Genomic DNA, 15872 nt, shown 5'->3' with positions numbered 1-15872 from the left:
TCTTAAATCTCTTATCTCATTTAATCTTCAAAATCATCTGGTGCATTTAACTTTACGTTGCAAAATAAAAAATGGGAATGGGAGAGGACCTCAGAGATAATTCCCTGTTTAGACTCAGTCACTTTCAAACGCAGGTGTGACCCCCTAAGTACATGTTCTTAGAGTGACACCCCACCACCTCCCAGATAGTAAGAAAGTAGAGACAGGCGGGCATCATAGTAATGGTCGATAGGAATCAGTTCTGCGGTGCTAACCAGAAAAGGAGAGATTACATAGACAGGAGAGATATCTGAACTGCATAATTTAGTGGTCATCATTTGGTGAATTTATTGCATTCACTTCTATTTTCGTTATCCAGAATATGACTAGCTTCATTGGTTCTTATTTTCTTAGGATACTGGAGTTCGGTTGGCTGATATAATCTCACAAGAATACAGATATTTGTGCAGTATTACTATGTAGATGTGTAAGAACACTGTTTGGCAAAAACAATTAACTATATTAATTTATGCTTAAATCTGGGATAGGAATAGGAATAGCTCCTGAAAGTAATCATAGGAAATTTTTTCTATGTTCTGTCAGTCTATTTTGCTTCTTAAAAAAAAAAAAAAAAAAAAAAAATCCCTAGAAAAAATCAATCTCAGATTAGTTTTTAAAATATAATCTTTGATCTTCTTATATTTGTTTTAAAATTTTTAAATGTGTTTATGAGCAGGTTCTGCTGAAGAAAAGACAGTCTGTGCTCTTATCAATACTAAAATGCATCATGATGACTTTCACTTGTTACTTGTGATTTTCTGTTTCTGTCATTTTAGCTTTAATTTTGCATTAAGGAAATTTAAAGTTAAATCTTGACTTCAGGCTGCTCTCTGCTGACTACTTTTTATTGGCTTTTTGATCAAAACAGAATAACAAAATGCAGTAGAAGAAGCCCAAAGTAATCAAACTGAAGTTGACTAAATTCTATACTAAATTCAAGGTTTCTATCTACTTAATTGTGGAATATGGGTATCCTGTACAATATTTATAGTGATAGTGTTAAAGAACTTGGTATATAGCTTGTTTTAGTATTTCTGTCCACCTGAAGTAACTTTAAGGAGATCTGGAAGGCCTGTGTCCTTATAGAAGTGCTTTTTGTCTTAGATTTCAGCTAAGCTAAGTCTCAATAGGAGTCATATACCTCCATCTTGTGGCTCAGTCATAAAATTCCCATGCTTTCTTTTTGCCAAGATACTCTAATTTTGTAGTAAGTTTTAAACTTCCCAATCTCTTAATGAATACCATAATACCAAAATACCATATTGAAAATTTGTTTAAGATTTGTGTAAAACTGAATGGTAAATAATTAGTGGCTTTTAGGAAGTTAAGCATGGTCTCAGCTGTTCCTAAAAGTCACTAATAATCATGAAACACAAGTCTATTCTCCTGGCCAGCCAGTGAAAAAGCCATTTTCCCCTATTCCCCTGAAGAAAAAAAAAAAAAAGTTTCTTTTGTCTTGTTTGATTTTTTTCCTAATGTCATTTCACAGTGATGTATTCACAACTCTTTTTAAAATTCCATTTTATCAGCCTATGATTAAGTATTTAGTAAGGAATAAGATCAAAAGATTTATTTAAACTCTAGATATGTTATCTCTTTGCTTTCTCACAACCTACCAAATTCATTCCTTTATTACAGAAATATTTTTTACTTTAATTAGGTCAGTTTTTTTCCTTAAGAGTCAATACTAATATTTATTCAACATGTACAAAATGGGAATTATGAAGCTTTTTTTCTAGTATCTTCAGAATACCCATGAAATCTGCAATTATATAATTTTAGTGCCGTTTATTATTTAACTCAATTTATTATGGACTCTTTTTTAGTCATTAAACATCCTTTCTCTTTGTTCTGCACTCCAGAATCACTCCTCTGTGCTAACTCTAGCTGTACTCCCAAACCATTCTGATCTTTTCAAAATGACAGCTGAGACATTTATTTTTTAAAATGATGAATTTATGAGCCCAATGTTTGAGCAGAACATTTTATTTTTTTGTTAAATCCAACCACCAAATTAAAGCAGCGAGTCCCTTTTAATGTACATCTGATTGAAATTAATGTTGGGGTGTTTAGTGGTCTAACATTGTTCCTGATTACATGTTGCATATCATAGCTAAATTCTGAAGCTTGCTACACTGATATTTATGAAGACCTCCATACTGTAATATGAGCTTTTTACTCTACAGAATTTTTGTTTTTATTTTATATTTCTCTTATTTTTAATTTGATATGTCTCATCTGTGTCTCTTAGATTATTTCAAGTAATTTGGAGTACATATCAGCTATAATTATCCAATTCTCTGTCACCTTCTATTAAAAGAACAACTTTCCCATCATTGTTAACTTGGTCTATATGCTAATTGCTGTAGAGATTATAACCTTGCACTTCGTTGCTTTGGTTCATTCATTCTTTCGATTCATGTGAAGCATTCTTCAGCTATTGTTCATTGTCTAGTAAAATTTTCACTTTGGAGAAGTGAGGATAAATATAATCTCAACTAAAAGAACAATGAATTATTTTCCAAAATGATAATATATCACTCTAACTGTAAAGTCAATGCCTCTTTCCTTTTCAGAGGCGAGCTGCTGATAATTTGAGAAGACATCACCAATATCAAGTAAGTTGTTCTATTGTATCTTGAAATTTCCCTTAAAATAAACTATAGCCCCTCTTCAGAACTGACTCAAGAGAAAAATCATATTTCTGCACTGAATATCAATTCTTGTGTTTTGACATACCTCAGGAAGTTATGAGGAACCTGGTAAAGCGATACGTTGCCGCAATGATCAGAGATGCCAAAACTGAAGAAGGGCTGACTGAAGAGAACTTTAAGGTAACCATTTTCATCTTCATCACCAAGAGGCGGGTTCCACAGAGCATGGAACCAGACACAGCACATTTAAAATCAGAGCTGGAAACTCAGCCGTGTGTTCTAGCAAGCCCATGTGTTGTCTCCTCCTCCTCTCCCTGCTCCACCTCCTTCTAAGATTTATTTATTTTAGAGAGAAAGAATGAGAGCGGAAGGCAGAGGGAGAGAGAGACAATTTCAAGCAGACTCCCTGCACTGAGCGCAGAGCCCAACACAGGGGTCGATCCCATGACTCTGAGATCATGACCTGAGCTGAAATCAAGAGCCAGGCGCTTGACTGACCGAGCCACCCAGGAGCCCCTTCTTACTTTTAGATTCAAGGCTGTTTAACTATTAAAGAGAAAAAAAAAGTGGTGAAATTTCTTTTCAAAATATACTGTTTTCGAGCACATTTAATCTGAAATATGGAAGGCACTTATACTTGGAGGCAGAGAAAACCCTAGAGTCCAGTGGCATTTGGACTTGCTGATCCCACCAGCACTCTAATGAGTGAGCTTTAGATTTTGAAATTTCAATCTGATTTCTGAACCTGAAACATTTAGTAACTAAGAAGCTAAAAGCAACAAGGAAAACCCTGTTTATGCTCTGTAGTAGAAAATTCAAGGTTTGTGCCTAAGTGTAGCTTACACACTTAGTCCTTCTCCTTTTTTATTTATTTTTTATTTAATTCTATTAGAAGAGATAGGTGGAATGTATGTAATGTATATATGCTTGCACATGTGTATAAAATACCTTTGCTATTCTGCCTGAGTTCTTAGAGGTTTTGGAAGAATGAGCAAAGTCAGTAAGATCACAGAGGATCATAGAGGCAAAAACAAGTAAAAAACCCTCCAGAAGAGTGAAAAGCAACAGGTCTCACAAGAGAATAGAGATAAGCAGCTGCTTTGGTAAAAAGGCAGATGAACAGCAAAATGTAAAGCACAGGTTGGAAGTTGTCCGGGATCTGAAATATTCTTTGCAGCCACAACATCCAAATTTTGTAGTTGAATGATTCATGGTGTGTTGGGAGATTGGCTGGAGGCAGGAGGCCACCAGGAAGGCCACAGTCAGGTTAGGGCTGTCAGTTGTCCGAAAAGATTAGGACTATTGAGAATTCAGTTGTCCAAAAAAAATAAAAGTAAAGGATGAATCTAAGAAATGTTATCTGATTTGAAGCAATTCGTGAGATTTAGTAGCTCACCCAGATGCTGAGATAAATTCAACTCCAAGGTGGCAAACTATTGAAGGTAACTGTCAACTCGTAGAAGGGCAGATGCCACTGTAATTACTTTGTTTTAGATAGCCTTTGGGACAACAAAATGTGCTGATATTAGAAATCTTTTTAAAAATGCATCCCTGAGAGAACAAGAGGTGCCTTGAAAGCAGATGAAGCTTTTGGAGAGGAAGCATTTGAAGCTGCAGTTCCCCAGAAATCCAACATACCCTTGTTTCTTTTTTGCATGAGCTCAGGGAGTCTCCACCGTACCACAGAACTCCAACAGGGAAATTAGCAGGAACCAAAATGACTCCAGTACCAGGGAGACAATCTCAGCAGAGCGGAATCCTCGCTCTTAAAAATGAGTGAAAACACATCAGAACCCTGTATGAAGCGTGCCCATGATGGTTCCTAATGTCTATTTGTTTAGGTCCTAAGCTAATTTCGTCATTTTACATCCCACCTAGGAACTAAAGCAAGACATTTCCAGTTTCCGCTTTGAAGTCCTGGGGTTGCTACGAGGAAGCAAACTCTCCACAGTACAGGCGGCTCAGGCCACGAAGGAGTCCTCCAATTCGGCCGACTCGGATGAGAAGAGCGATAACGAGGGCAGCAGCAAGGACAAGCGAAAGAACTTCAGCCTGTTCGACTTAACCACGCTGATCCACCCGCGATCAGCCGCCATTGCCTCCGAAAGACACAACATAAGCAACGGCTCGGCTCTGGTGATGCAGGAGCCCCCGAGGGAGAAGCAGAGAAAAGTGAATTTTGTGACCGATATCAAAAACTTCGGGTTATTTCACAGACGATGCAAACAAAACGCTGCTGAGCAAAATGCAAACCAAATCTTCTCTGTTTCAGAAGAAGTCACTCGTCAACAGGCCGAAAGACCAATGGAGAGAAATATTCAACTGGAATCTCGAGGGTTGGCTTCCCGGGGTGACTTGAACATCCCGGGTCTCAGTGAACAGTGTATATTAGTAGACCACCGAGAACGGAATACGGACACCCTGGGCTTACAGGTGGGCAAGAGAGTGTGTTCCTTCAAGTCGGAGAAGGTGGTGGTGGAGGACACCGTCCCAATCATACCAAAGGAGAAGCATGAGAAGGAAGAAGACTCTAGCATAGACTATGACGGAAACCTCACAGACACAGTCAGCCACGAGGATTACGTGACCACCAGATTGTGACACTTGAAGGAGGAGGCGTTGGTCATGCATATAGATATTTTCCATAGTGCTCTGGGGAGGGGAAGAATTAGCAAAAGCTAACTTACACTTTATATCATTTATCAACTGTGGCATACTAACGCGTAACATGTTTAACTGAGGCAAAGGCTATCAGAAACCCTGGGTTTGTAACCAGCTTTTGCTTTCACAATTTGTTTGACCCATTTTTTTGGTTGACGTTAATAAATGCACCGTGTATCTTGTACTGTTGCAATAATCCACAGGAAATTTTTAGCTCTCTTTTTCAACTAAAGCAAACACAACTTATTCATGTGGTAGTTGACTCCTATGATAGATATTTTTATATGCAAAAAAATGTAGCTGAAATATTCGAGCTTTTCATAATTTTTTAGGGTCTTTAGAGATGGTTACTCATCAAGGACTTTTCAGGCAGCCTTATAGTGTGGCTTTAATACACAAATATTACCAAATTATTTCTTACCATGTAAATAATTACAGCACAAATTAAAGTAAGCAAGCCCTCTTCTCATGGAGTCAGGATTAAACTCCCTCTTAAAATGGAAGTCAGGTGTACTTTGGAGTTTTAGATGGCCCAATTTTTACTTTCAGTAAGTAAAATAAATGTTTGTCTTCATAAGTACTGACAATTGATGATTTTTTAATGAGATTTTGTCATGACAGAAGTTTTATTTCAACTTTTTTTTTTTAATGACCTTTTTTGGGTTCAATTGCTAGTCATTATATATACCAGACTTTATGAATAACAGAATTTCAAAACGTGGCAAAAGTTCTCAGAGCTAGAAAAGAATAACAGTAAATTAGAATAGTTAATGCACCTTAAACAAAGCAAAATGATTGCATTCTCATAATATCCAGATGAAAATAAATTCATTCTAAACTCTGAATCTAAGCAAAGTTAAGTTGTATTTTCAATCAGTGTGACATTGTTGTGAATTCAAAAGAAATACAAAATCCTCATGGTTTCCTCATCTTTCTTCCAGTGGCTGGTATATATTTCTTTAAAATTAAACTCACCCAAAATCATTATTAATTTTAGCAGTAGATACAGATATAAAGCTTTCCCCGGAGGGACAACATTCTTAATTACTTATTTCTTCTATTGTTTTCAAGGTAATCTACATTATATTACACTCGTTCACAAACCACTAAAAACAAAGTGTTTTTACCTGATATAAAAAGGCACTGGAAACTTCATAAATTTTAAGTTATATAACTTGTGTCTTTATAAGCCACCATGGAAACAGAAGTTCCTTCACCGCATACAATTAGCATGTATTTCAAATCATTAGAAAAATGCTGAGTTCGTTTTACTTCAGAAACTACCTCCATGGACTAGACAAATTGTACATGATTTAGCATTGACCCAAAATTGCATAGTTTCAGATTACCATACATGAAAGTAAGGAATAACATCAGTAACAGTGCCATCCACTGTCCTATACGCAGGGCGAGAATCAACACCTATGTACTACTCACAACAATCCTCTGAAGGAGATCCTATTCTTATCCCCACTTTATAGATGACGAAAATGAGGCAAGCACTAATTGGGTAAAGGTGCACAGCTGATGATGGAGCTATGATAGGTCCTCCAGGGCCATACCCTTAATTACAATAGGTACTCCCTCTCAGAACATAAACAGACCAAGCAAAAATGTCCACTTAAAGGGGTTACTGTTGCTGCTTCTGAAAGGACGTATTATGAGAGAGAAAGAGTTTGGTAAATTCCATAAATCTGTGTTCCCTCTTGAAAAGCAAGAGGAGAGCAAAAAATTAAAGATACATGTGATTTTTTTAGACTCAATCATATTATAGAAGTTAGTATATTTAAAATACATATTTGGTATGAGACATCAGAATTCAACTGGAAATACTAGATTTTAGTTTTCAAATAAGCTACAACCCAAAGGCACTGAGATACTACTCTTTCCTAAATCTGGTTTTGTCCTCGGGATAGGGAAATGGGTCTGGTAGGTTTGGAGAAGCAATAGGGCTAATGCCTGTTCTTACTGCCTCAAGCACACCTTTATCTCAAGTATGTTAGGACTCACAATAAGCCCTGGGAATAGCAAACACCCAAACTGTTCTAAGTTGGACAGACATTCGGTAGTTAGGGAACACAGACCTATTCTCAATACTTGAGGTGTTTTCCAATGATTCTATTTTGCTGCTTCTGTTATTAATACTGTTATTTCCAAAGTAAAAATCATATACATCATCATTATACATAATTTCCAGAATTTAATTTAAAATGTCCTCTGTTCCTTCAAATAGCACCACTGACAATAAAAGCAACAACAACAAAATATGTTCCCAGGAATTTATTTCTAACAGGGATTAGGGTGCTGATATTTTACAGGGAAACATGGTGATAACAGAGGGATTTACTTGGAGCCAGTAACCCCCTCCTTCTCATGTTCTGAAAATGATGGTTTTTAACAACCCTCAGATGTCACCGACAGATGCATTTATAAGTCTAAACAAAATATCAGATATTGTTAGTATAATATGTCCTAGGATTGAACATTATTCTGAATAGAAGGTGATATTAAGTAGCATTAATGAAGATGAAGAGTAGGGAAAGAATAGGAAAACATAAACAGCAGATTGCAAAATAGAAGGATGATATTTTTTGAGGTCTTTAAATGAGTAATTTGGGGTTTCTTTTCATTTCCATTCATATTTCTATTAACATAAATTCCTAAACACCAAAGAGGGGTTTGACATCGCACCTTCATTTGTATAAATACTGTTCCTGTGTTTCACGTCATTTTGACCTTGTTATTTGTTGCTAATCTTTACTTATTTATTGCCAGGGTTAGGTGGAAGAATGTCTAAAAAATTCAGTTTAACTTTAATAGAATAGGCTATATTCACAGCACTTCATTTATCACCTATTTTGGAAAACCCATTTACAAGAGAAAATGCTATGAGGATGTACTTCACCATTTGCAACTGATGTATTCCTGAAAATATCTGTGTAAATAATTCTGTATCAACTTCAGTAGGGAAACTGGTTATGTAAAAAAAAAAAAAAAAGGTAGTGAATTATTTTGTAAAATGATGAATTATTTTTCAAAGTGATAATCATCCTCAGAATGTAACTATTTCATAAGTTGGATATTTGTATATCAAATTTTCTTAAATTAGATATTTTATTTATCAGCTGGCAATTAAAATATTACAAAAGCATACCCATTTTCTTGCCTTGACCTAGATAGCAACTCAACATACTTTAGCAATTGAACACACAAATCCAAACAATGAAATATCTCGGATAACATTTGAGGTGTAAAGAAAGGAAAAATCTCATATTATTCTCAAAGAAGCAGTCAATTTCCCAGTCAGTATAGAAGGAATAACCAGTGATATAAAAATGCACTCTTCTAATATTCAGTAATCTTTACCAATTCTGGGATTTAGTGGAGTGAATGACTGTCCAGTCCCATGACTTTTGGTTGAAGAGTAGACATCAAGCCCTGAAATCTGTCCATTCTTAGTTATCATGAATTGTGTTTGTAGCAGAAGAGTTTAGACAGAACCCTTAAAAATCAGCTAAGCAAAAACCATCTGTGTGACCCTATCAATATGTTTACAATGACTTAAATTTTTAAAAAGCTAAATTTATGAATATACTCACCATTTGGAAAATTATTTCTTCAGTTTAGCTTTATTACCTTTTTTCTTTGTCTTATAGTCTCCAAAATTCAGACCTCCCAGTAATTTACATTTAGAAATTCCTTTTATAAATCTCCTTAAATTCAATTTCAAATATATTATTCTAATTATTTCACAATATAGTACAATGAACTTTGTTTATATAATGTTATCACATGACTTTAGAAAATATTTTGGAATATATTAAATAAGTTCTCCAGAGATAAATGAAGAAACTAAGGTTCAGAGCATTTATGGCAATTATCCAAATTTACCCTGCTACTCAGTGGTTGAGTTGGAGCTTAAAAACTCTTCATGTAGATATTCAGATGAGATACCAGGTCATAAATGTCTCAACTAAAATGAATTTTTTTTTTTTTTGGAATTTTGTCTTCTTTGCTTTCTCCTTCAATAGAAAGTATCTGTAGTCATTCAAACTTTCCACAGCCCAATTCAGAAGATACTACCTTTTCCTCCCTACAAAATTGTATTCATGGATTTTTTCAAAAAGCTGGCATCTTACCATTTTCTAAGAAATGGTAAGTTCATCATGTTCACTTCAACTATAGGTTCTGTGATAATTCTATACACATTCTGGTAGTAATAAAATGTCTGAAATAAAATTAAACCTTCTCAAATGAAAAACGATAGAGCTGGAAAATATGAAGCTAACATGAGATTGAGACGATGAGACCAGGGCCTAATAGGGTCATGCTGTCACTGAGTTGGCAGAGTGAAGTTGTCTCTGCCAGTGAAATTTACCAGTAGGAAAACCATCAGCTTCCTCCAGAGCTGCACTGTCCAATGCAGTGGCTACTATTGACATATGGCTACTAAGCACCTGAAATGTCTATAAGTGTAAAACACACACTGGATTTTAAGGACTTAGTATGAAAACAAAGCAAAATATCTCATTAATACTTACAGTGGTTACATGTTGAAATGATAGTATTTTGGATGCATTGGGTTAAAATACATGAATTAAATTAGTTTCATGGTTCTTTTAATTTTTTGATGCAGCTATTAGAAAATTTCTAAAACACACATGTGACTCGCATTTGGAACTTGCAGTACATTTCTACTGGACAGTGGTGCTCTGGAGCATCTCTCTTTGTTTCACTCAGTTCATGTATTTCCACCATTTGAATTTCGTAGGTGAAACTTATGTATTCAACTACTCAAACATATTGTTTTCGTTCAATTAAAATTTGCTGTCTTTCCTTGATTCCCAGTCTCCTAATGGAATCACTGCTAATAATTTGCTGTTTTTCATGTTTTTCCTTGCCTTTGCAAATATATTAATATATATTATAAAATACACATATAATAATATATTAATATATAATTTATAATATAAATAAATACATAAATATATGTATAGGTTATGGGTTGTTATTGTTTTTATCAAGAATGGAATTTATACTATACCTATAATTTAGTGGCTTGTTTGTTTTTTATCTAATAGGGATCATGGAAGACTTTTCTAGGGCTATTTAATATAGCAGAGTTATTTGAACCCACTCAAAAAAATTCATTGATTGTTTTTATCTATTGAAATATATTCATACCCTGTTGCTAAAACGTTATTGGGTCAACCATAAGGTTTTGAGGAGTACCTGAGAGACAACGTCTTTCTAAAGGGCTAATATGCTCATTTTTATCTTCTGTTCGCCTTGCAGAGCTATTTTTCTTGTGATTAAGTAAAGAGTCCATAGTATGACCTTCAAAAAGTGGCCCCACTTCATGGGCCAGCATCATCCTTTCATACACACTAGACCTTAGCCATTCTGGATTTCTTTTAGGTATTTAAAACTTAAAATTTCTCTTTCCCAACATTAGCAAATCCTGTTCATCCAGCCTTAGATCATAACTGGACCAAAATTTTATTACTTTAAAGAATTTTCTTAAATCCAGACTTTTAATTAACTGTAATTGATCTGTTTTTATGGTTTCCCTTACGTCTAATTGTTTTACCCAATGTCTTTTTTCTTAAAGATTTTCATTTCCTGAGCCTGCAGGTAACAAGCCAGGTTTCCCCACTCTGGGAATAAGAGGTTATCTGCATTGACTTTCTTTCAGGGTGTCAATATAGTTAAAGGTTTAATTTAGTCCCAGGAAATAACTTAATGTGTTACTTCAACATTCAGAATGCAAAATGCCCTGGTGGTCTAGGGGAAAGCTGGAAACTGATATTTTTACATACCTGCTATGGGGGAACTGCAAATCCAGCATTGATTGCACTCGTTTCCATCTCATCTGCTGATATTTGAAACTTCTGGATGGAAATGTCCATCTATCTCCGAAATACTGAACTATGTTATACCACCTTCCTAAACTTAGAAGTACCAAAGAGGAATGTAGAAATGTAGAAGAAATAAAGGCACCAAAAAACATTAAGTGAATAGTTATCTCCTCTGTTTTTTTTAATTCAGTTTTTTTTTTAAATTTTGAGATCATTATAGATTCATATGCAGTTGTAAGAAATAATATAAGGATACTTCACATGCCAGTTACCCATTTTTCTCCCAATGGAAACAAACATGTTTCAAGACTACAATATGAAATTGCAGAATATTGACTGATCTCATTCAGTTTTCTGCAGTTTTCCTTATACCTGTGTAGGTGGTCTTGTGTATATTTAGTTCTACACAAGTTTATCCCATGTATAGCTTTGTGTATCTACCACCATAGTCACATACAGAGCATTTCTATTGCCACAAGTATCCCTGATATTGCCCCTTCTCAAACCACATCCATCTCCTAACACTTCCCAATTGCAAACTCCTGAAAACCATTAGTTTGTCCTCCATTTTTATAATTACATCATTATAACGTTGCTATACAAGTAGAATCATACAGTATGTAACATTTGGGGATTAGCATTTTTCACTCATTATAATTCTCTGCAGATTCATGCAAGTTGTTCCATCTATCAACAGTTTGTTCGTTTCTTATTGCAGAGTCCTATTCCATGATATGAATTTACCTAATTCAACACTACACCCATTGAAGGATATTTTGGTTGTTTCCAATCTTTGGCTACTACAAATAAAGCTACAATGAACATTCATGTACAGTTTTTTCTGTGACCAGGACTGTAATTCCTGGACGGTACGGTAGTTGCATGCTTAGTTAGTTAGTTAGTTAGTTTGTTTGTTTGTTTGTTTTTTAAGATTTTATTTATTTATTTGACAAACAGAGATCACAAGTAGGCAGAGAGGACAGGCAGAGAGAGAGGAGGAAGCAGGCTCCCCGCTGAGCAGAAAGCCCGATGTAGGGCTTGATCCCAAGCCCCTGGAATCATGACCTGAGCCTAAGGCAGAGGCTTTAACCCACTGAGCCACCCAGGCGCCCTGCATGCTTAGTTTTATAAAACACACACACACACACACACACACACGGCCAACCTGTATCTCAGTGTGATTGTATTACTTTATATACTCACCAGCAATGTATGAGTGAGTCAGTTTCTCTGAACTTCTGCTAGTGTTTGGTGTGGTCACCAATTTTTATTTTATTCATTCTGATCATTGTGTAATGATACTTCATTGGGGTTTTAATTTGCATTTCCCTGAAGGCTAAGTGATGTTGAACACCTTTTGTGCTTATTTGTCATCTGTATGATAGTGAAATTTCTGTTCATGTCTTTTGCACATTTTCTAATTAGATTATTACATGTGTGTTTTTAAATGTTAATTAGATTATTATGTGTTTAATGTTTTGAGAATATTTTTTAAAAAATTCTAGACACTAGTCTTTTGTCAGATATGTGTTTTGCAAATGTTTTCTCCCATCTTTTTGTCCTCTTAATAAGGGTCCTTTTGTAGAGCAAAAAATTAAAATTTTTGATTAAGTCCAATTTTTCAACTTTATGTTTTATAACAATTCAAAGAATTATCTAGGCCTAGATCACAAAAACTCTCTTTTTTTTCCTAAAAGTTTTATACCATTATGTTTTATATTTAACTATATTTATTTTTCCTATCTTTTTTTCCAAGTCCATTAGTATATATACAGATTTACAGAAGAAATTCACCTTGAGGAATGGGATTTCATACGTATATAGAAAGAGAATGAGGAGGACTGGTGACAGGCAAACAAACATACCCACTAAAACTGGGTGATAAGAAAGAAGATAAATCATTCTTAGGAGAAAACACTGACTTAGTTATCCAAATATTACAGCAGGATTGATTTTCTGGAGCTTAAAAAAAAATAAAGAAAAAAAAATATATTTCAATTCCATTATGTTTCTTCCATCTTCTTGAATCTGATGGAGAAGCAATAAAGTATAAGAAAAGCTGCTATTTTGGGACTGAAAGCCAGAAATGGGAAAAAAAAAATTTCAAATGCACACTTCTTCCTGAAATCCAATTGCTATTTGAAAAAAACCTAGGATTGCTGAACCATGATCTCAGCCTCCTATTTCTGAAGAGTAATTACTAAATTTGAAGCTAATATTTAGGTATCATTAAAATGACCAATCATTTGTTTAAATGGTCCTTTTTGGTTTTAACAGTGCACAACAAAATACTACTACTAATAACAATAAAAATAATAATCTGGGTCTTTAATTGGTGTAAATAATAACATTAGAATAATAAAATTATAACTACATGAGAATATATATGAACCAAAACCAAAGTAATTTAGTGCATACACACACAAATGACTGAATGATAAGTGTGTGGCCTAAAATTCCCATGCTAATTAAAATCATTTCTAAGGTTTGCATTAGAAAGGAAAAGTATCACTAATACCTATAAAAATAGAGACTAGAATTTTGGCCAAGTTATTATGACAACATCACAATATTTTGATTCTCTGATGGAAATATGGCAATTATCTAAATTGCTGCATCAATGGAAACAACTGGAGTTCTTCTATACAGTTTAGAGTTTCCACTTTACAAAACACTAAGTTGGAAATTGTAACTGAATTCATTAGATGATCTAGATCTTTAATTTTGTTTTCACTTTCTATCATTCCTTCCCACCCTTCACTGTGCCCAGCTAGAAATCGGTCTCTGGGGTAAACACAGGGATAAAAAGATGAACTATACTTTTTAGAGGAGCTCACAAAGTCAAGACTGGAAGCTTTCACTTAGTTTTGCTTTGTAAGAGATTAGAAATGATCTTGTTCACCATACAGTTGGTGTTTGGCAGTCAGTGTTTGTAGACTGGATTTCTTTTTGTTCATCCTTCATCAAACCATTAAAAAAAAACTAATTTTTTTTAAGTGAGGTATGTATTTTGGTTTTCTTTGAGGTAGAAATGTAATAGGAAATACAGAAAGACACACTTTTAGAAACATTTTTTATTAAAAACATTTTATTTATTTGAGAGAAAGAGTACATGCACACACAGAGGAGGCGAGGAGCAGAGGGAGTGGGAGAAGCAGGCTCCCTGCTGAGCAGGGATCCTGCCTTGGGGCTCTATCCCAGGACCCTGAGATTATGACCTGAGCTGAAGGCAGACACAACCCACTGAACCAACTAGGCACCCCAAACATTTTTAAACTTTTCACACTTTTAATGTCATGCCTAGAATAAATGTATTTAATTAATGATATATTTAATTAATGATACATTGATCAACTAATGTTTTTATATTTTTATCCAGCCACCTGATATGTTGCCTTTTGCAACAATTATTCCTTCATTCACAAGCATTGATTGAGCACACATTTTGTGATAAGCATTATGATACAGGCTGAGAATAAAATAATAAAACAAAAAGTCACAACTAAAAAAAGGTAAATTTTCTGAAAATAATAATTCAGTGCAATAAGCATGATATCCCTGAGGGAGCATCTAGGAAAGGCACCTAACCCACTTTGGGTACAGAGAACAAGAGATGTCTTATGTCATTTCCTGAAGATGAGAAGTAGTTGTTCTGAAGTTGGTCTTTAGGATTTCATGTAGGAGTTTGTCATAACAAGGTTCTCTTCAAGTAGAGAAGGAAAGAGATGTGGAAATCATCGAATTTCTACAAATTAAAGAAAAGTGAGCCCTTTCAATTTTGAAAATAAAGATTTTTAAGATGTTGCTCAATGGCTGTAAATAACCTAACCTTCAATCTGCTGATGATAAATGGGTAATAAATTTGTCTAAAGCAAAACAAGTCAATATAATTATAATTAGTTTTATATTTTATCTTTTAAAAAAGCTGAATATGTTTTATATTCAACCATAATGAATTCTCTAGCCAATTCTTAAGTCATCTGAAGAACAATTATCTTTTTGAATAGTTCATTGAAATAAATCCGTCATGTAGTTCACTCACTTAAAGTGTAAAATTCAATGGTTTTCAGTGTATTCACAGATATGTGCAAACATTACCATAGTCAATTTGAAAATGTTCTCATCACCTCAAAAAGGAAACCTGTGTCCTTTAACCATCACCATCTTATGCTCCCATTTCACTTCCCTCCAGCCCTAAACAACCACTAATTTCCTTTCCGTCCCTATAGATATCCTAGTCTGGATTTTCATATGAATTGGATTATATATGTGGTATTTTGTGACTTCTTTCAGTTGGCATGCTTTCAGGTTTGATCCATGTTGTAACTTCTGTCAGCACTTCAGTAGAGCCAAGTAAAAATCCACAGTATATATATACCATAGTTTGTTTAACCATGGACATTTGGTTTGTTTTCACCTTTTGGCTAATATGAATAATGCTGCTATAAATTTTTAGATTCAAGGTTTTGTGTGGACATATGTTTTCATTTCTCTTGGCAAATACCTAAGAGTAGAATGACTGGTTATATGGAAACTCTGTATATGATCATTTCAGGAACTGCCAGACTGTTTTCCACAGCAGCTGACAAATTGCACATCCCTATGAGAAGTGTAGGAGAATCCCAATTTCTCCACATCCTCACCAACAATTTTTCTCTTT

General features: G+C 34.6%; 1 protein-coding gene across 1 annotated transcript in view; it reads left to right on the top strand.

Annotated features, from left to right (window-relative positions):
- TRPC4 (transient receptor potential cation channel subfamily C member 4) overlaps positions 1 to 5963 on the top strand; it is a 195341-nt gene extending 189378 nt beyond the window's left edge. Inside the window, exons 9-11 of the mRNA XM_032880114.1 lie at positions 2616 to 2657; positions 2784 to 2873; positions 4572 to 5963. Of these exons, the coding sequence (XP_032736005.1) occupies positions 2616 to 2657; positions 2784 to 2873; positions 4572 to 5294 (855 nt within the window). The 3' untranslated portion in view covers positions 5295 to 5963. The remainder of the gene's footprint in view (positions 1 to 2615; positions 2658 to 2783; positions 2874 to 4571) is intronic.
- Positions 5964 to 15872: the final 9909 nt, after the last annotated feature.

The sequence above is a fragment of the Lontra canadensis genome, unplaced genomic scaffold (assembly GCF_010015895.1).
Source record: "Lontra canadensis isolate GAN:19392208 unplaced genomic scaffold, GSC_riverotter_1.0 scaffold67, whole genome shotgun sequence".
Classification (NCBI taxonomy): Eukaryota; Metazoa; Chordata; class Mammalia; order Carnivora; family Mustelidae; genus Lontra; species Lontra canadensis.
Note: the sequence above shows the minus strand (reverse complement) of the source record. Positions and strands in the feature narration are given on the sequence as shown.